A 20,668-nucleotide genomic window follows, 5' to 3' on the forward strand; every position below is an offset into this window, starting at 1 on the left:
TCTCCTGTTTGAATATTGTAACCTCAGGGGTTTCTAAACTAATGCTTGGTATGTCTCTGCCTTCCTTGTAGCAGATCCGGTTCTGTTGTCTGGCCTTTGGGCTGGGAGTGTGGCCCAGGGCACCAGCACAGTGGCTGTGCACCACCTGCACAAGGCATTTTGGAGGGGAAAAATGCACCTTTGTGGGGTCTGGCTTTTTTTGGGCAGGGTGGAGTGAACAGGAGGAGATAGAGGATTCCCCCAGTATCAGTTGGGATGACACTGCTAAAAGCCTAGGGCTTTTAGGGGTAGTGAGCTCCTCACCTTGGCCTCTCTGGGCAGGGGCAAATCTCCCACCCACCCCCACGTGACCCCAGAAAAATGAATCACCAAAAATGAAAGGAAGGGAAAAAAAAAAATCCCTCCCCAAAGCTGCCTTCCAGAGGGTTGGGCAAAAGATAAAAGCTCTCCAAGGAAACGGGACTCCTCCTCTCCCACCACTGACTTCTCATTTAAATGTCTGCAAGCGCCAGCTGCAGCCAACACTGCCTTTGCGGCCACCGCACGAGAGCCTGCGCTCCGTCACTGCAGGGCACCCACGCGCCTATGCGCCCGGCCTCGCCAGCCCCCCTCCAGCGCCCGCTGCCTTCACCTGGCCCCTGGGGGAAGATGCCCGTGCCCCCCCTGCCCGTGCAGTGGGCAGGCAGAGCTGGGGGTTAGCGCCACGGCCCGGCTCCGGAGGAGAGGCCAAGCAGCACCGCAGAGTGACACGTCCCTGAGGAGGGTCGCTGGGCCCCCACAACACCCTTCGGGGTGCCTTTGGGTGGCCCCACGTGCAGACTATGCGAGAACACCTGGGGGGCCTAAGCAGAGTGGCGCAGAGGAAGGGAAGGCAGGGGGGTCCCGGTGGATGGACCCGGTGAGGCCAGTCCCCTGATGTCGGCTCCGCTGCTGGTCTGGGCTGTCCTCCTGCACTGGGCCGCCCATGGGAGCCTCGTCCAAGGAGGGAAGACGTGGCAGCATTGCACAGGTAGGAGCCATGGCCGATGGGCAGCTTGCATGGGGAGGGAAGCTTCAAGAGTGATTCTTGCTGTGCTGGGACTGCTCCTGAGCCCATGGGCTCCTGTGAACGTGGTGTCCCCCAAGCCACCAGGCTGGCCAACCTGGGCAGACCCCAGCAGGTGGGCTCTGCTCTGGAGGGGGGACATGGCCACAGTGGGGTGCCCTGTGTAGGACACGTCGCCAGCCTCTTCCTGGCAGCCCAGCCCCAGCGTTTCAGTGGGGCACTGATGGGTTGAGTCTTAGGGTGATAGCACAGGTGATGCATGGTGTGATGCCCAGTGCTGCTAGAGCTACCTCCTTCCTCCCTATGACCCCTCGGGATAAGCAGTCTGGACACCCTCATATATCCACATGCTGTTAGGAAGCAAGGTCGTCCCTGGGTCTGGAGTCCCCATGTGCAGCTCAGGGTCAGAAAGAGCTGAAGGGACCTGTCACACAGAACAACGAGCCCTTGCCCTTGTCACGGTGAGAGCTTTGTGCCTGTCCATCCCCCATGGTCACTCGTCTTGCTGCAATGAGGTGCCGCAGGGCGCCAGAGGAGAGCCCCGGGGCCCGCCGGGTCTGCCAGCCATGGGGGCCAAAACACAGGGAGCAGTGGCACTGAAGGGTGGGGAAGGACTGTAGGGGAATTTTATGACGTCTTGGAAAGTACCTCTCATCCCAGACTCTTTGGTTGCTCCCTGGGTCTCTAACAGAGCTCTTGCACTCTCTTAGACGCAGCTAACACTATTTCAGTGGCAAAACCTCTAGGAAAATTCTGTCCCATCTTCCTCTGGCCATGGGAGCAGGCTGCTTCAGCTGGATTTCCATCAGGAAAGCACCACGAACAGCCTAAACCAAAAAGGAACTTTTAATTTAGCCCTCAATCCTGCATTTCTTGGGTTTGAGTTCTCATTTCTGCACCCTGTGCAGCACATGGTCCCTGCTGGAAGCAGCAGTGCACCCATCAGCCTCACTTTGTCTGGCCATAAACCTTTGGCAAAGCTTTTGGCTGTTTGGGCCCAAATTTGGTGTGCCTGTGGCTTGTCTTGGTTTGAAAGATTCTTCATTTATGTTTTGTTACAGCCAGGATGGCTTTGAGAAGGAGAGCTAGGAGAAATCACAGTTTTTCTGCTCCTTGTAGAACATTTCTGGTCACCCTCTCTCCCAAGCTGCTCCAATCTTTCCAGGTGCCGGGACTGGGACTCGTAGGACAGCTGGACTGGCCTCACCAGCAGGGCGCTGGAGCGGGAGCTCAGTTATTTGGAGCTAATTTGAAGTTAATCAACTTTGAATTTCCTCCTCATGGCACCTCTCCTCTCTTCTCTGGGCCCAGCTTTGCCAAAGGTCCGGCCCCAGGCGGCAGGACTGTAAAGCGGGCAGGCTCCAGCTATTTACACTGGCCAACCTGTACTAAAACACTCCTGGCTGCTCTCCAGATCATTAGGAGGTTTTGTGCAACTGCCAGCCCAGCTTTAATGATTAGCAGCGACTCTGATGTGGGAGGCAATTTGAGACTCATGTCTTTGGTTTTAATTGAAAACTGCCTTGGTGACGAAGTGTCCCTCAGCGTTATTACAAGCTGACTGCCAGCTCTGGGGAGCGGGGCTGCCGGAGGCTCGGGGCGATGCAGCGCAGGAGACTCGGCGGTCCCGGAGCGCAGCTGGGGTGCGTGGGGGGACGGAGCTGCCTGGGACCACCGGGCCCAGGCTTGCTGCGCTCAGGGGAGAGGACTGCAGCATTGCAAGCAGCCAGCTGTGCTGGGAATGGCTCCCAAAGCTGGTGAGGCAGGGCCTCGAGCTGACACGTCCCCACCGCAGGGAGAGCGCRCAAGGGGACTTGCTCTCCTTCCTCCCAGCTTGGGGCCGGTTGCAAGCTAAGGACACCTTGGCTGCAAGCACACACAGAGGCAGTGCAGCCTCCAGCACAGCTCCCCACCCCTTCTTTTCAGCTGTATGGTTCATCCCTCCTGCCCCCAGGCCAGTCCAAGGGTACTTCAACCCCTCTGCAAACACGGGCCTGAATTTGGCTTGCGCTTTTGGCTGAGAAAAATGGGAACTGGTCATTTCATGAGGATCAAGTGTTTTCTTTTGGCCTGTTACAAGCTAGGGCATTTTAGTCAGCCTTCCCCTACAAAGGCTTTATTTTGGAATTAGCTTAAATACACACCCTACAAGGAGGGAATGGGGCAGGCAGCAGGGATGACAAGTAGCAGGGTTGGAAGACTCTTGCTGGTTTTCCTACTCTGTGCTCAGAAAGGGACATTTGTCTTTCTTGAGTCCCTGGGGCAGATACTGCAGCTGGCTTTTGCACCACAGGGAAAAAAATCAGAAATTTTGACAGCTTTTCAGCTCCTTTTCTGAGCACAGTGTACTGGGAGCAGGAGAGAGGCTGAACTGTCCTGTCCCAGGCTGTGCTGGGCTTGCAGGCTGCCACGTGGAGCGTACCACTTCTCCGCAGCAGCTGGGCTGTGTCCAAGCCCGGTCCCCTGCTGGATGCAGCACTCTGCAGGACGGATGTGCAGGGACAATGACAGGGGCTGGGAAATGCTGAGCAGGGCAAGGGTTTGAGTCACCATGCATGGACACAGATGCACGCACACGTTTGCACACTGTCACTCTGACTTCAGGCCAGATGTGCTTGAGGTCACAACTTGGCCATTCCCTCTGGAAAAAAATGGGATTTCCTTGCTGCTCTGAGAAAGGCCTGTCTACTTGATGCTAGACAAAGCCATGTTATTGGGTTCCTTCCTGCGTTCCTTCCCTGCAATTCGTGCTGTTGTTTGAGCCATTCCCCATGTTCAGCACGAGTGCGTGGATCTTACCCTGGGGCAGTGTGGTGCCCATACTGGAGGGGAGGACTTCTCATTCCCAGGTCAGCGCTGCTTTGCAGCAGCCAGCCAGCGGCAAAGCCCATGCATGGGGTCTGCTGTCATTCAGCCCTCCAGCTCCTTCTAGAAGATGCTCTAGGATGGAGACGACTTCAGTTTGGGCTGGCTAGAGGTACATGGAGGTGGAAATGCTTTCCAACTCCAACCAGTTTGAATTCAAACACATGCTGGTCCAGCCTTGCTCACAAACATCTCCTGCTTGGCTTTCCCTCTGTGCCTAAGCAGCCAAGATTTATTAGTACAAATAGGAGCTAAAAGCATACATTAAGTTGGACATGTGGATATTTGCTGAAGGGGGATCTTAACTAGAGCTAGCTGCGGACTCCCAGCTGAGAGTGGAGCCTGTGGTGTTTAAAGATGCCGTCTAATTTCTCCTTCCCCCTCGCTCAGAGAGTGTGTGTGTGACAGCTGCTGGCTTGTCACATAAATCAGGCTGTGGAAACATGCTCGTGGGATGGATGGGATGAGGCGCTCAGCAAGCTGCCGTCCTGTGCAAGCACGGGCTGGGAGCCAGCTCGGCTGTCAGGGGAGGGCTCCGCTCCTGTGGGCTTTTACTGCACTCTGCTCTCAGCCTTTGCTCGCCCAAGCAGCCCCAGCCAGGCTGAGCAACAGGGGAAGGGCGAGGAAAGTTGTTTTTCCTGGCCCTGGGCCAGCGGGTGGGTGCCCCTCCGTGCTGCTGCTTTCAGGTGGGGCTGCAGATGATGGCCGGGCACACGGGTGTCAGCTGTGGGCTGGCATCGTGCCCACAGAGGCTCGTCACCTGGCCTCCTGCAATGTGGCTCTGGGCTTGCCCGTCTTCGCTAGGGAAGGGCCGGAGTCAGGGATTTTTACTCTAGTTAAGTACTACTTCGTCCTCTGGGAATGAAGCCCATGCGCTGGGTGGGATGTCACTCCATGTGAGGAGGACCAGACGGTGCCCCGTGCCGGTGGCATGTCAGCTGGTGATGTATGAGAAGGATAGAGCTACCGTATGGGTAAGTCCATAGCGGAAATGTGTAAGGAACAGCTTGAATTCCTTGAATGCACAAGCCTAGGCACCTGGTTTATCTTTGCTACAGAGGCTAAAATCCTGCCAGGGAAGCAAAGGCCAGTTCCAAAAAATAAAAGCTGCAAAGGTGCTGATATGGGGAAGGTCTGGCAAGTGCCTGCCCCGGGTACAGTCCTTCCCCTTGGCTGCTAGTGTGCTGTTTGCAAAGACATCAGACAGAGGGTGTTCTCACAGGGTACACGTGGGGAGATTTTTGCAGTGCTCTGCATGGGTGCTGGTGTCTCGGGATTGTCTGCTTCCCAGATGTGTGCAAGCAGAAGTTTTTCTCTCAGTGCTTTTTTCATCTGGGTGATGCCCTGGGGCTGTGCGTGTTGTTTTCTCCTCTGGGGAGAGGATAATTATTTAATGAGGGTTTATGGTGTCTGCCAGTGGAGTACGTGTATGTAAGCGATTAGTGCTGGGTTGGGGGAGCCTGGGCTAGAGGGAGGGGAGTGTTGCATCCCAGCACCCTGGAGTCAGCAACACCATAGCCAGGATTGAGTGTCTGTCTACGGAGCAAGGCTGCGGGCTGTGGTTCCCAGCCCCACTCTCATGTCTCTGGTTATGATGGCTAGGGCTGGCTGGACAGATGCAAAGCAGAGCCCCAAGGAAGCACAGAGCAGCCCTGGGGCTGCCAGGCTGGTGAGTCCCGATCCCAGGAGCTGCGGCTGGAGATGCATCTCAGTGGGATGGTTTGCGTGGGTGAGCCTGCACATGTGGTACCTGGTGCCATTGGCACAACGTCCCAGATCTGGGGATAGAGAGAAGGCAGCCTCGCCCTGCAGAGGGCAAGGCACCTTCCCAGCTTTCTCACAGCAGGGGGGTGAGTGGGAATCATGGGGGTGGGGAGAAAGCAAGTTCCCAGGATGCACAAGACCCCTATGATGCCATGGAGTGCTCCAGCCAAAGCTGGCGATGGGTTTGCTGCCCAAATGCCCCTGAGTGAGTGGGAGGGCAAAGCACCCCATCACAAGGCAAGGAACCTGTCCAACGTCACGTGGGCAGATTGGGATCATCTCTGGGGSCATCATGTGCTCTGTCATCTCTCCACACAGACCTGCGCCCTCTGGACATCCTTTCAGAGGTGGTCCCTGCCAGTGGGCTGGCCCGCGGCATGAGGGTGTTTCAAGTGCAGGGGGTGCGTGGCTTCCAGCTCACTGCCTCGCAGCCCCGGGCCCTGGGCTTTCCTGCCTCGCGGCTCTTCATCCACTGTGACCGCTTCCCTGAGGAATTCTCCATCATTGTCACACTGCGGGTCCTTAATGTCCCTGCCAAGGTAAGCACTGCCAGCTGGGGGTACAGCCTGAGCCCCTTGAGTTGGGATTGGAGGCTGGGAAAGGAGTGGGCACAACCTGGCCCTGGAGCTTGTGGCAGTGAGATTTGACCATGGCATCTAAGAACCACCAGTGGCCCCATTCTTGCTGTCTTTGGTGCCTTTCTGACTGTGTTCACATGCTGGTGGCCTGCACAGCCCCAGTGAGCACTGCTCCCAGAAGCTTTTCTAGTCCAGATCTCAACTTCCGCCATTCCCTCTCACCTCCTCTTGCAGAGAAATGAATACCTCTTCACTCTCATGGCTGAGGAAAGCCACAGCGTGCTGGTGGGGCTGCGCTACTCGCCAAACAAGCTCCACTTCCTCTTCTGGAGCCAAGAGCACTCCAATGGCTGGCAGACCCGTGTCACCTTCCGCAATGTCTCCTTGTCGGACAACCAGTGGCACACGCTCATCCTGGCTGTCTCTGGCCAGTCCTTCTCCCTGACAGTGGACTGCAATGTCCCCAATGACGTGTAAGTTGGAAGGGTCATGGCAGGAGGCAGTTGCTGGGGGCTTGGAGGTGGCTGTAGGGGGGGGTGCCAGCTCCTCAGCAGACAGGACATGTGGTGGGCAGGAGATGCTCTTCTGGCCAAAAGTGCAGGGGATGTGGCTCTCAGCAGTCATGCATGCACAGAGATCACCAAGCTTGCTGATTGACTTTTTTTTTCCAGCCACCAGCAGAGACTGTGAAATTATATTCTGCCTTCTCTCTGCCTGTTTGCAGGGTGGTAGAGACACCATTTCCAACCTCCCTGTCGGTGAAGAGAGCCAGCTTTTACCTGGGCAACAGGAGGAGAAGGAAAGGCTTATTTACAGTAAGTGTCCCCCATGGCATCTGGCTGCTCTAGGACACTGATGTCACCCCGTCACCGTGGGCCTCTGGGCTGGCTGTGGGACAGAGGCACCCAGGACAGGGGTGGGGAGCGGGTGCTGCACACCCAGCAGTGGCGGAGGATACACTTCACAAGGCCAGCAGTGCTTCCCAAATTCCACATTGGAAATGGGAAGGAAAGCAAGGCAGAAATCAAGTGCAGCCATTTCTGAGCCCTGTGCTCTGCCCTGGAGTTGGGACATGGTGCAGACGGCAGAGTGAGTGGATGGGAAGTGGCCGGTGGGACCAACTGTCAGGCTCACCCTCTCCTACTTTCCAGCGGCGAACAGAGAAGGAGCGGCTGTGGAGTGCTTGTTTCTGTCACTTTGTGGGACAAAGCACATTACCAGCTGTGTAATAGCAGAAAGACAGTTGATGGCACAATCTCATTAATAGAAAAATTAGGGCTGTGTCTGATCCTGACTGTGGTAGTGAAAGCTGTCTGCAGCGTACGAGCCTCTTGCCAATGCTCCTGTTGTGCCAGCTGTTAAATTGCCCAAGCCCAAGATTTTGGCAGGCTGAAGATGTAACAAGGATCTGATATATGTGCATGAATCATGTGGAGGCTTTCAAAGCCCAGGATCGAGGGAAACAAGCAAGATTATGGAGGGATATTCAGGTCATGAATCACCTGCAATTTCCATTGCCTCTTGGTCTTGCTGGACTTGCTCTCCATCATGCTTATTCCTCTTTTCCAGGGCTTACTCAGGCAGCTTGTCCTGTTGCCAGGAGCTGATGCCACCCCCCGAATATGCACGTCCATGAATTTTAAAGTAGCAACGCTCTCTGTCCCTGCTGTTCTCCAGGATCTCCCAGCAAAGCCGGCAAGCAATGAGGTGCTGAAATACCCGTATGGTCAGTAATACGACAACAGTGAAGGCTTAGAGCGTTTGGCCTTTTCCGCTTTTGTTGTGAAGGGCTCTTTGCTCATGGCTGGGCAAAGAGCTGGGGCAGAGGGAAAGAGGATTTCCCAAATACCTTGTGTTTCTGAAAGTGTGTTTGGGCTCTGGACTCCACTGGGGGATTTTGTCTAACCTAGAGATACCAGAGAGAATATCTGGGGTAGTCTGAGCTCAGGAAGATGGGGAAGGGTGGGAAAGCTGGATATCCCAGGGCATGGTGGTGAGCACCACTGTCCAGCCCTCATTGTGTGCTGGGGTGAGTCACACCACTCCTCCTTTGCATGCGCTAAGAGGTGCCTGCCTTGCTCTTGTCTGTGTCCAGAGACTGACATGAAGGTGACTCTCGGGTCCCGTCCGCCCTGCACCAAGCATGAGAAGGCACATTTCTGGTTCAACGCCTCCCAGAGAGGGCTGTACCTGTGCAACGGCAGCACCTGGATTTCCATGCTGGAAGGTAATGGTGTGCCTTGTCTGCACAGCTTTCTAGGCTGCAGGGGGGGCTTGTGCAGTGGGAGAGGAGCAGAGATTTGCCCTGACAGCACTTTGCGGCAGGAACCAAGTCTGCAAAGAAACAACAGGGCAGTAYGATACAGCTGTGGTGTCCCTGCATGGCTCTCTCCTGTTTGGCAGGTCTTTGCTCTCTGTAGCCACATGGACGCTTTCAGTGTAGCTCTTGGCTCAAGCACCTCCGGGAGCCAGCTCCCTGATCACCCACACTCTGTCTATGTTGTCTGTCCGTCTTGTCTGTCCTCCCAGTGCTTCTCTGGTCAGGAGTGAGCTGCCACCTCATCCAAGCAGGGCAGCTTGGCCTGCCAAGAGCCGTGCTGCAGTGATGCCCAGGCTGCRGAGATGCACCCTGCCGTGGGGTCCTGAACCTGCAGGTGCTCCTGGCGCCAAAGCGCTTGCAGGGTAGACAAGAAAGACTCATCAGCTGAGTGAGCAATGGGACCGTGACAACGTCATTATAGCTTTGCTGGCCTTAGGGCAGAAAATAATGTTGCAGCATTGTAGGAAAAATGAAGCAAAGCTAACCAGCTCCTGTAGGAAAGGGGGTCAATGTTATTTGAAAACAAAACAGATTCTGTCCACTCATGCTCCCCCACATGCTCACAAATACCAAGATTCGTGTATCTAGGTGGTCTGCCCAGGGTCCCTTGTGAGGACACAAGGGATGAGGTATGCCAGCCACCAAGTCATCCTCCTCCCCTCTCGGGTTTCTCTTGTGCTGGCAACCCCACGCTGGGTTTGGATATGCCTTTTGTCCCCTGTAGAAGCTGGCAGTGGCTGGTGTCCCCCTCCTGTCCCACCTTTGGGAGTCACCAGGATTAGTACCATGTCCTTGTTTTCTCAGGGAGACATTGTGCTGAAATGTTGCTGACCTGTTAACCTTGGTGCCACCAACACCTGTAGTCCTTCTGCCGTTCATCCCTTCTGGTGTCTCCCAGACTTTCCCACCCATTCACCATTGGGACCAGTCTTAGCATTTCTGTTCCAATTTCTCACATTAGTTCTGTCTAAATCTTCCCAGTATCTTTTTCCAGAGCTCATACAGAATCAGGTCAGAGAGAGGATGTGGTGCAGGGCTGCTGCAGGGGGGTACGGATTAACCCAGATGGTCTCAGCTGTCCAGGCCCTTTTGCACCATTTGTCACAGCTATATGTCTCTTCCTCGCCTCACCATTCCTTTTAGGATAAAAATACAAAAACACTTCTTAAGCAGCAATCTAATTTCTATTTTCCTACTCCCAGCAGAGAAGTGCCAGGCAGAGCATTTTGAAGTGTCGCCCTGCAGACAAAGAGCAGGCTCAGGGTTGATGGGGCTGAACGTGCTGCTCAATAAGACAGAGTCAGTCCATTCACCAGCCCCTCAGGTTTAAGCCCTTCCATGCCCCGGATGCCACAGCCTTTATTTTCATCATAAAGCTCCATGCAGAAGCAAATGCCGCCAAACCAGCTCAGCTGTGCAACATGGGGCACATCTGAATGCCGGGTGTTCCAGTTTTAGCCTGACTCCTCATTTTTTTTCCTAGTCAAACAAAGGCTCGACTATGTGGAGGAGTACCAGAATTTGGTGACCAACTCTGAGACGATGGGCATTGAGGTCTTCACCATCCCAAAGGTGGGACTGTTTGCAGCCACTGCCAACCGGTACACTCCCCCTGGATCAGCTATCTACAAGTGGACTGATGGAAAGTTCGTGCCCTACCAGAACATCCCCACCTACCAAGCTCAGTCCTGGAAGTATTTCAGCATAGGAAAAAAGGTAAGTCTGTCTAGAAGGTTATTTCAATGCTGTAATAAACTGCAAATGCCAAACACTGCCCCAGACCGAACCTGAGTCTCAGGCATGGTTTTGTGGGTAAATCTTCCTCTCTGCTGTCTTTGATGGAGTTCCACTGATACACGTATTCAGCAGGTAAGGGTCTGTTCTGGGGGCTGCCTGATGATCTATGTGCACACTGTTGACTGCTCTCTGTATTTTAGTATTTTTGCCAAGACACAACAGCATCCATCCATTCCATGTTCAGCAACTGATGCTCGTAGCATAGATAACCATGTGTCCAGATTGCTCAGATCTCATTCCCGGGGTGTGCAGCTCTCCAGGACGCCCCACAGACAATGATTTTCTTTGTCAGTCTCCAAAGTGACCTTTTAGAGTTTGACACCCTCCCATGTGTCGGTGTTCATTTGTAGCAGTCTCTGCCTGTTCCTGCCTCAGATGTGGTGTGCCTATGAATGCCAGCATCAAAATGTCCTTCACACGTGGTTGCGTATCATGTGGAGCTGTGGTCTAGCCTGATCTTCATTTTGCTGGTGTATCCAGTATGCCACATGAAGCGAGGCAGGAATCTCCCCACACGGCGGCTGTGGCATTGCCCTCGGGGGCACACAGTGCCTGAAATGGGAGCACAGAGGGCAATCCCTCTGACCATCCGCAAGGCAGAAGACCTGCCATGCACATGGCCTGCTCTGATCTTAGTCTTAGAGAGTCATCAGAGCACATGGCTGCTCTCCCAGAGCTTGAGTGTGTCCAGCCATTAGCATTTTTAAGCCCCTTTGCTTTTAAGTCATTCCAGGAGTTTGGATCCATCTCTCCTGCCCTAGGCAATCTACCACATGACTTCTGCAGAGTATCTGCCTGGCTTCACTCCCTGGGGAGTTACTCGTCACCTTGCAACGAGCCCCAGGCCAGCCGAACAAACATTTCCTGAGAGCCAGCCCTGTGCAGAGCTCCCAGGGTAATTCAGATCACTCCCCCTCTAGCATGATGCATCCTGGCTTGTTGCCGTGCTGCTGCTGAACGCCACCCAGGGTGGCTGCAGGCTTCCTGTTCACGAGCCACGTGCGCCAAGATATGGAGGGATGGGCAGAAATCCTGCCTCCAGGCTTTGCTGGCACTGACAGCCCTGCTGTTTGGATAGAGCTCTGCTGGCTGTGCAAAGCTCTGTCTGCATCCTCATGGGCAGAACACAGGAACATCCGTGGCTGCATYTATGCACTGGTGGGAGCCAACTTGGGGTTTCCTACTGTCAGTCCAGACCCACAGCACCCCCTTGGAGCTATCATTGCAGGTCAAGAGAAGGAAACCAGACTGGTGGTTCCCAAAAGCAGCCTGGGGCCAGAGCACCCAGGGGCCTCCCCTCCTCCCTCCTCCATGTGGTTCTTGCACAGTGAACCCCACACGTTGGTACTAACCAAGGCAAATGTGCTTCTTTGCCTTCAGCTCTTCACTGCTCTCAGCTGTCCTGCCATGACAGAACTGTTCCCTGTTTGCTTAGAACATATTTCCAGAAGGCATGTACTCATCCTTATATAAGATCTATGTATCTGTATATGATGTTTGAAGCAGACTGGCCCTAGACTTATTAGACAGGGGAGCCCCCTCTCCTTGACACCTTGGGACAGATTTTCTAGTTGGGGCTAGCCTCAGCACTCAGGAGAAGGTGGAGGATATAGAGGCACATGTGGCTGTAGTGCTCTGTGCTCAGCTCCCAGTGCTTGGTACATGTGATGTGTCACTGGAGAGCGAGGGACCTCTGGCTCCTGAGTTGCTGTGTGGGATCTGGGACTTTCTCTTCCCTTTAAAGCTGTGTTTCTGGAGATGCCCTGAAGGGACTCTCCTTGAAGTGGGAGCTTGTTGGTTTGTGCAGGAGAGCTGCCTAGGGCTGACTGGACACTGGGGAGATATCTTCCCTGGAGGGAGCTGAAGACCTGGAACAGGCCTCTGCATAGAGGGGAAGGTCTGCATCCTTGGAAAAGTTCAAGCCTTGGCCAGACAAAGCTGTGGCCTGGTGCTAGCAGCAGTCTCTCTCTGTTGTTGCAGCCTACTTTCCAGCTGCTTGTCCCCAGCGCTGGGGTGCTTGCATCTCAGAGTCTTTGATGGCTTTTGGAGAAAGCCAGGCCATTTGCTTTGGATCTTGCTGTGTGTGCTTAATCTGGGTCACAAGATGAACAATGGACCACGACTCATCAGGAAACAGCACCCATTTTATCTGCACCTCCATGCCCAGCCAGYATGTTCTGCCTTCCCTCTTGCTCTCTCTGATTAAAATCCCCAGCATCTGCGTGAGCCAAATCTTCCAAAAGGCACCAGGTGCTTCCTGAACACTGGGAAACCCACAGCAGCAATTAGTGAAAGCAGAAGGACATGGAAACCAGTGGGTCCCAGCAGGCCTGTGGGGAGCAAAGGCATCTGAAGGCATCCTGGGTCCTGGTTTGGTGTCACAGGATCAGGGTCTGGGTTTGTTTGCAGAGAAGAAGGCCCAATTCCTTCTGTTTCTGGCAAAATTTCTGGGGGTGTACTTGGCCTTTGCATAGAAAGAGAAGCCCCAAATGCCAAAAGGAGAAAAAGGGGTCTGGAAAATATTTTGTTTTCTCTCAGGGAAGCAAAATAATCATTATTGCTGTTATTATTTCTAAGTTTTTTTCCTAACAACAGACCCTGTTTTGGGGAAAGGTTTGTTAGCGCAGATCCCCTGCCCACCCATGGCCCATTTCGCTCCCTTGGCAGCGTTCCCCTTCCCCAGAGCCAATGTGGGCTTGGGGGCTCCCCTGGCGCCTTGTGGCCTGGGTGACTGCAGGGCATCTCTGCCTCTGCCGGGCTGCTGATACTGTGGCTGAAAACTGCCTCCTCCTCAAGAGGCCCCCTGCCCTGGGGCGTCTGTGACGGCCACTGCCTCCTGCACCAGCTTGCACAGCAGCCGCTGGGGAGCAGAGGCCTTGTGCTCTCACAGCTGTCATGAAGGTGCAGGTCCTCAGCTCACCTAGCCCATGGGTGGACTGCAAAGGTGTGCGGATGTGGCTCTGTAGACACACGTCCAACACGCGTGGACCAAGAGCCCCTCAGCTTAGCCCATGGCCGGGCGGAGGCAGGCCCCTGTGATGTGTCTGCCTGCTGCAATCGAGCCGTCTCTGACCCTGCGCCAGCCAGCCAGCAGCTTGCTGGGGCCRTGTGGGCTGGGGGCTGTGCACAGGCAAGGGGAACCATGGGGCTCTGCTGAGTGCTGGCTTGGTGCTGGGTGGCCGCCAGGCTGGGGGAAGAGGCGGTTATCCCGAATTTGGGCCTCCGTTCAGGGAGCGAGCTGTCTGATCAGACCGAGGTCCCTGCAGCCCGACTCAGTGGCAGCCAGAGCTTTGCCAGCAAAATCCAACCGGCTCGTCCCTTTCCAATGTCCCCCACAAGCTGCTGGGGCCCTGTCCCTGCTCTGGCTGTGATGTGCAGGCTGTGCGGCAGCTCGAGGGCAGTACCCTGCCCACGCTCCTGCCAGCCGGGGCTGTCCTGCCCTGCGGCAGCTGCCTCGGTCCCCAGCCCCTGCATCCCACAGACGTGTGCCCTGGGCCCTCCCAGCCCTGCGTCCTGCCTTCACCCTGCCTGTGCTTGACTGTGCCCCTGCAAGAGGAGAAAACCAAGATGTCCTGGCTTGTTATTTTTCAGATCTTCCTAGCAGTGGCTAATTTTGAACAGAATGACAGGGGTCAGGAGTACTCTGTAATATACAAGTGGAGCCGCAGGAAAGAGAAATTCGTCACGTACCAGAGGATCACCACGCACAGCGCTAGGGACTGGGAGGCATTTGTCATTGAGGGAGAGGCTTTCCTCGCGGTGGTCAACCACAGAGAAGGTACCCAGCCCTTATTCCTTTCTGGCCCGGCTCAGCCGGGTGCATGGCCAGGGCAGGCGGCTCAGCAGGGGTCTCGCAGGGGGCCCGCAGTGCTGCAGCTCATCCGCCACTCGCCGCAGGGACGAAGCTTCAGAGCATCCTCCTGTGGCTGAGGCGACACTGAGGCTCCCCCCATGCCAGGCGCATCCTTGCCTGGAGCACGAGGCAAAGCCAGGGAGTCAGTGGACACAGACTGGACTGCAGCGTCCCCTGGGAAACCCAAACCCTCAYAGACCCTCTGATTTTAGGAGAGGAAAATATCTGGGGAAGTGTCTGACACCATCCCCCTCTCTGCTTCCAGCTGCGGGGGATGAGGACAGGAGCAGGGGCAGTGTTTTTGCTGAATATCTCTGCTTCTTTTCATCTGTTTCCCCAAAGCTAGATAACATGGTGGGGTAGTTAGGGCAGCCGCAGAGGTTTGCAGGAACTGAGCCTTTGGAGAAGCCAGAGCATCAGCCTTGCGGGTGCATGGAGAAAACCAAGGGAATGACTTTTGCTCCCTCCAAATCAGCCCACCTGGCATGCCCTCCCTCCCTGGACACCCTGCAGACACGATTCAGCCTTGTTGCCCTCCCAGGCCATGAGCTATGCTGGGTTGGGGAGTGTATCCCCCATGTGGAGGATGACTGGCCCTGGTTCTCCAGAGTGCCTGCAGCTGGGTTTGGACCCCAGGCGGGTGTGTTCCAGCCTGTCCTTCTCCCTGCACGTGGGCTGGCTCCCAGGGCCTCCCCTCTTCCAGCACCAGGCTTAAAGCTGGTTGCTTGGGTACCAGTCGCTGTGGACTGGGCTGCGAAATCCCATCCCACCTGTCGGACCCCCACCATGGCCAAATCACATGTGACCTACTCCTGCGGCAGTGGGGAGGAGGGTCCTGTTGGGGGCCATGCACATTGTGCAAGGGTCAAGACCATCCATGGCCAAACCAAACCGGGGGTGCTCCACTCTGCAGGTGTTGGAGAGTCAGTCCCAGAAGAGGTGTCGCTCACCCATGTGGCCATTTCCTGCCTACCCCCTGCTCCCCAGAGTCCTTCTTGCCAAATCCTCTTCCCCTCCCGTGAGGATTGCCCACAAATCCCATAAACACATGGTCCAGCTGCTGCTCGGACATCAGAAGCATCAGCAGGACCAAGCCAAGGGTGACAATGCTTAGTGGGGTGGAAAAGGGCTGCTGATGCTGCCCCTCCTGTCAGGGTGAGGCCAGCTCTTTACTGGAAGAATGATTCTAGCCTGGGCTGGGTGGAAATGCCAGACCGAAGGCACAAAAAGGTTGTTAGCTTTAAATGCCAGCTGGGCCTGACATGGGCGTGAGGCCAGAACACTTGAACTGAGCTCAGGAATGGGATAGAGCATGTGCTTTGGTGCCTGATGGCCTCCAACCGAGTGCTCAGGGCCTTGCAGGACTGCAGGTTACAGTTCCCATTGCTCTTTCTGGAGTTGGTGCAGTATATGGTGATCAGCCCAGAGAAGTCTCTGGCCAGCACTTGGGAGCTGAATGCAGGGATTTAGCCAGGGAGCACTGAAAAACATCAGTGTGGCGTCAATCCAGCTGTGGCATCCTCCCAGATGTGTGAGCTTGCATGCAAAGGGTGACAGCAGCCCATGATGTTTGCATCTTAGGGACTGATTCCACTGCACACAGCCATTCCATGGGGCAAACCACAGAGCTTGGCTGCCTCGGGGTGCTGGCACAGCGCCTCCCGGTTTGCATGCTGCTTGTGTGAGGAAATAGAACCCTTGCTTCTCTCTGCTGAGAAGGGCGGCTGCGAAGCTGTCACCATGTGCTTGGGAACCAACTGCYAGTGTCTTTCAAAGGGGTGGAGGCTCTTTGGCTGCTTCTTGGGGAGCAATCAGTCCCTAACAAACAGCCTTGCAATGTGCTGGCAAGTATTTGCATAGCTGAACCCATTTCTGGGTCTCATTTCTCACAGGAGCTTTTTCTTATCATGCATGTCTTTCTGTCTCCCCCAGGAAATAATCACAACATAGACAGCGTGATATACAGGTGGAACCCCAGAACAGGGCAGTTTGAGACCAACCAGACCATCCCTACCTCCGGAGCCTACGACTGGGAATTTTTCACCATTGGGCCATATTCCTTCCTGGCCGTGGCTAACACATTTAATGGCACATCCACCAAGATCTACTCTCACATCTACATCTGGCTCAATGGCTCTTTCCAGCTCTTCCAGTCTATCCTGGTAAGGGTTGGCAACTAGTCAACCTCTGTCCCTCAGTGTCCCCTCTGAATCCATTTCACTGGGGTTCAGGTAAGGCCAGAGAATAATTACAGAGGCAGTCCTCTGGAAAGAGAGCAATAGTTTCCCACTGGTTCTCCCCTAGGGATTGACCAAGTGAGGTCTGCTTTTTTTCCCTCAGAGAGTTTTAAGAGTGGGTAGCCTCTGCACTGCACCTCCAGCAGGCCTGCCACACTTCCCAGTGCACTTGGCTTGCAAAGGTTTGTCTGTGCTTAGCTTCTCATGTGGCTTCATTCCCTGCAGACATTCGGTGCTGCTGACTGGGAGGTCTTTCATATTGGGGACAGAGTCTTCCTGGCTGTGGCRAACAGCCACAGCTATGACAGCAGGACACCGGTGCCTTCCAACTTCTATGCCATCAACTCCTCCATCTATGAGCTGAACATCACTGCCCAGATGTTTGTCAAATTCCAGGACCTCCTCACCTACAGGTACCTGTGCAAAAAGAGCTGAGGCACTCCTCAGCCCATGTCCCTCCCACGAGTCCCCCCCCAAACTAAGGGTTCTCATGGTGGGCCCAGGGGCTTCACACAAGCTTACATGTTGAAGGGACAAGGCTGATGGGGAGGGCAATGGGTGACAGGCCCTGGGCACCCAGTTCCCTGGATTTTGGAGCAAGGATGGATCTCCCTTTAGGAACAGCCTGGGGAAAGCAGGGTTTTCTATCTATCATCAGCAGTCTCAGAGCATCCTGCTTGAAGACCTCATCTTGCTTACGAGGACATTGTACTGAGCTGCTGCCCGAGCTGTTCTCAGCTCCTGGGACAGAAGAGGGAGGTGACAGTGGATGGCATGGCAAGGGCTTTGTAGCAGCAAAGCACAGACCCCCAGGCCACACACATTGTCACCTGTCACTGGAGTGGTGGTGGCATTCTTGTCAGTCTGCGCAGCAGCTGGCGCCAACGACCCCCCTTTGTGTGAGCACCGTGTGAGATGTAACACGTGCAAGCACCTACCCTGTTTGCCTAGGCTAAGGACCTAGCATGCTGGGAGTCCTCAGCCTGTGGCTTTATATCCACCTCTCCCTATGGGCCCTGCTCAGGGAAGATGAGAGAGACTGGGGCCAGAACGGCCAAACACCTTGAGCAGAGTGGGGTCAGCAGAGGTCAGTGAAGGCTGGGCTCAGCCCTGTGGGCCAAGCCTGGCCGCGGAGGGACCATCTTACCTACACCTGTGCTTCCTTCATCCCACAGTGCCCTGGACTGGGAGTTCTTCTCGGTGGGAGACGACTATTTTCTGGTGGTTGCAAACTCCTTTGACGGCTTCACCTTCTCCGTTAACAGTATTATCTACAGGTACTGCTGCACAGCCAGGGCAGGGTGAGCTCTCCACCAGGCCTGGCCCTACTCGGGGAGGAGAAGTGCAGACATGCCTGCAGGGCAGCAGTCGGGACACGAGGCACCTCTGCTCACCGCCGTGGAGCTGTACCCAGCTCTGTGCCTGCTGTGGCAGAGGCCTAGGCCACACTCACTGGGAGGGTGCAGGACAGCCCACAGGGAAGCTGCAGCAAGAGAGGTGGATGGGTAGCTGTTCCCAGCTTGCTTCCCACTCGTGCTTACCCCTGCGGTTCCTGCAGAGAAGGCAGAGAAGATGCAGTGCCTGTAGAACCTGGTGCATCTGCCCAGAGGAGATAGATAGGAGCGCTCTCAGTTTTCGTACAGGCACGAGCAAGAAGCCCCAGCGAGGGGCATCCCCCTGCCCCAAACCACAGTGTGGGGGTGGAGGATGCCAGCCCCACAACTTGTCTTTCCTACCCCTGAGTCTGTGTCAGCTGGGGTGCCCGGCCCGTGCCCCGAGAGTTAATTACCCTCCCTGTGCAGGTGGCAAGGCTATGAAGGCTTCGTAGCAGTTCATCACCTCCCCACAGTGGGCTGTAGAGACTGGGAGGCGTTTAACACCAGCGAGGGCTCCTACCTCCTCTACTCCAGTGCCAAGGAGCCGCTTTCCAAGGTGCTCAAGCTGAAAACCACCTGAAGTGGGTGAGACATGCTCAGCTCACTGCCAAGACCAGAGCAAACTGTGCACCGAGGTGAGGAGACCCCCTGCCTGGGGTGGGTGGACCATGGCRCCTCAGGAGCCCAGTAATGGTGGCCTCAGTGTCAGCCCTGGGGCCACTTGCYTGGGTGCTCTGCAGGATGAAGAGGAGGAGGGGAGCTCCCAGGTGCTCCCTGCAGCCTTGGTCAGGGGCCTGGCAAAGAGGCCCTGATTCTGCTTTTGTGCAGCCTCTCCTGAGCCAACTCTCCCAAAATGCCCCAGAGCCATGCCACAAGGACCAGGTCCTCCCCAAGGTGCCTGGAGCCAAAGAGTTTCCCCAGTTATGTGGCACGAGGGACTCACCGGGGACCCCAGCGCTAGACATTCTCCAGCCAGGAGTGTCCCAGAGCTGCTGTTGGACTGGTGAGAGCTCACTCAAGGCCAGGGGAAAAAAAGGCCAAGCAGAGCACATGCTATTGGGATGAGCATGTGGTGACGGGGAGGAAATGGCATGTCAGAAATTGCGAAAAAAAGTGGCTTCAGGCTCAAGCTTCCCAGTGCTTGGGGCTATGACGTTGCCAAGGACCAGTCTGAGCCATCACACTTTGTGTCAATTCTCGGACTGTCTCTGCGGGGTGCCTGTCCTGAGACACCCTGCATCTCCAGCCATCCACGCTGGCTGACGACTGTGCCAGCATCTTCTACACTACACCAAACCTCATTCCGGTGCCCTGCTGCTGCATGGTGCCTGCAGACCTTCCCGCTCCACCACGGCTGATTTCAGTTGTCCTCGCTGAGCAATGTGTGTATATTGTACAAATGCATAGATATATTTTACAGCCAGATTTGGCAGACAGAGTTGTTGTTTGTCACAACTGGCATCACATAGGTGGTGGGGCAGGGTCTTCCTGAGCAATGACATTTGCACTCAGTTTGAAGGGTTTTATAGATTTGCTGTGAGATATTGCTGGTATCCACCACCCCATCTTACGCTGGTCCTCAGTCCCTTCTCCACAGGATGAGCGACCCCCAGGCAAATCTGCCATGCAGGACTGATCTGGCTGCCGTTGGTATGGGAAAGACCAAAAACTGCTCCAGGTCAAAATGCAGCCTCTTTTCCTCACCTTTCTTTGTGGTGGAGGAGGGGGGACTTCTGCTTAACTGGAGCTCTAATAAACCATGCGCGCAATAAACCAGCCTACATGCCGCACACATGCTGCAGGTACCTGAGCTGCTCTGCCCACAGTGGAGGCTTTTCCCTCAATCTGTGCAGCCTCTCTCAGGGGATCTCTGTGCTTCTTGGTCTCCTCTGGGCTCTGGCAGGGATTGGCAGGGGCTGGGACCAGGCTGTGGGGAAAAGGTGAGGATGGGTAACAGTGCCAGTGCCCCAAAACCCAACCTAAGGTCTGTGTTATTCTTGACCTGGGCTCAGACGGTAACCCCCATCCCTGAGCTGGCTCCAGTCCACCTAGCAGAGGGGGGCTTGCAGGTCTCTGAATGGCTTGTACCACCCCACAGGGGCCTGTAGCTTCTCCAAGGGCTGCCCTGGGCCCATCAGTATGCAGCGCGCTCCCAGGGACCAGCCCTAGAGCTGCCCACAGACAGCTCTGACCAGGGCCCCAGGGCTGCAGGGTACGTCAAGGGTGAGTGGGAGCTGGTGCATTTACCCCTGTGTGCACATGCATGCGCGCGCATGTGCGCGCGCRCACACACACACACACACACACACACACACAAAAACCAGCACTGGCCACTTTGAAATACTTCTTTCCTCCATACATCAAGCTGCCCCCAAAGTAGGAAGTGACCACAGTTGTATGGGCCCATCCATGACTTCTGGGCCACTGGTTGCCTACGAGGATGAAGCAGTCCTGAGCACAACGGGGTGCTGGGGTGACGGTGACCCTCTGCCTCCACCCACCATGGCTCCTCCTGCCTCTCCCAACTGGTCCAGAGCATTGCTCAGCCCTTCCCCAGCCCCTGAGTTTCTTGCTCAGGGCTGGAAACATCTACCCTGGCCCCTAGCAGCTATGGAAAGACTGCAAGAGGTGCAAATCCCTGGGGAAGAGGGTTGGGGAGGAAGCACTGCCTGATCTGCCCTGGGATCCAGGCCAAAGAGAGCCCATTTGTGCAGCCCCTGCAGATCTCTCCATCACCTCTGTCTGACAAACAAGCCCACCTGGCCCAGCGGCAGATAAGACTTGCTCTGCCGGGAAGGCTCATTTCCTCCTGCTTGTGAATGAGGCAGGATTA

General features: G+C 55.5%; 1 protein-coding gene across 1 annotated transcript; it reads left to right on the forward strand.

Annotated features, from left to right (window-relative positions):
* The first annotated feature begins 821 nt into the window (after positions 1-821).
* On the forward strand, positions 822-19,583 carry TSPEAR (thrombospondin type laminin G domain and EAR repeats). Its single transcript, XM_026077395.1, has 12 exons — positions 822-1,009; positions 5,993-6,213; positions 6,487-6,725; positions 6,977-7,067; positions 7,822-7,978; positions 8,348-8,479; positions 10,056-10,288; positions 13,961-14,147; positions 16,155-16,384; positions 16,685-16,872; positions 17,635-17,736; positions 18,262-19,583. Exons 1-12 carry the CDS (start codon positions 916-918, stop codon positions 18,413-18,415), a joined length of 2,028 nt encoding a protein of 675 aa, XP_025933180.1. The 5' UTR covers positions 822-915; the 3' UTR covers positions 18,416-19,583.
* The last annotated feature ends 1,085 nt before the right edge of the window (positions 19,584-20,668 follow it).

Source organism: Apteryx rowi, unplaced genomic scaffold, assembly GCF_003343035.1.
Source record: "Apteryx rowi isolate R43461 unplaced genomic scaffold, aptRow1 scaffold_450, whole genome shotgun sequence".
NCBI lineage: Eukaryota > Metazoa > Chordata > Aves > Apterygiformes > Apterygidae > Apteryx > Apteryx rowi.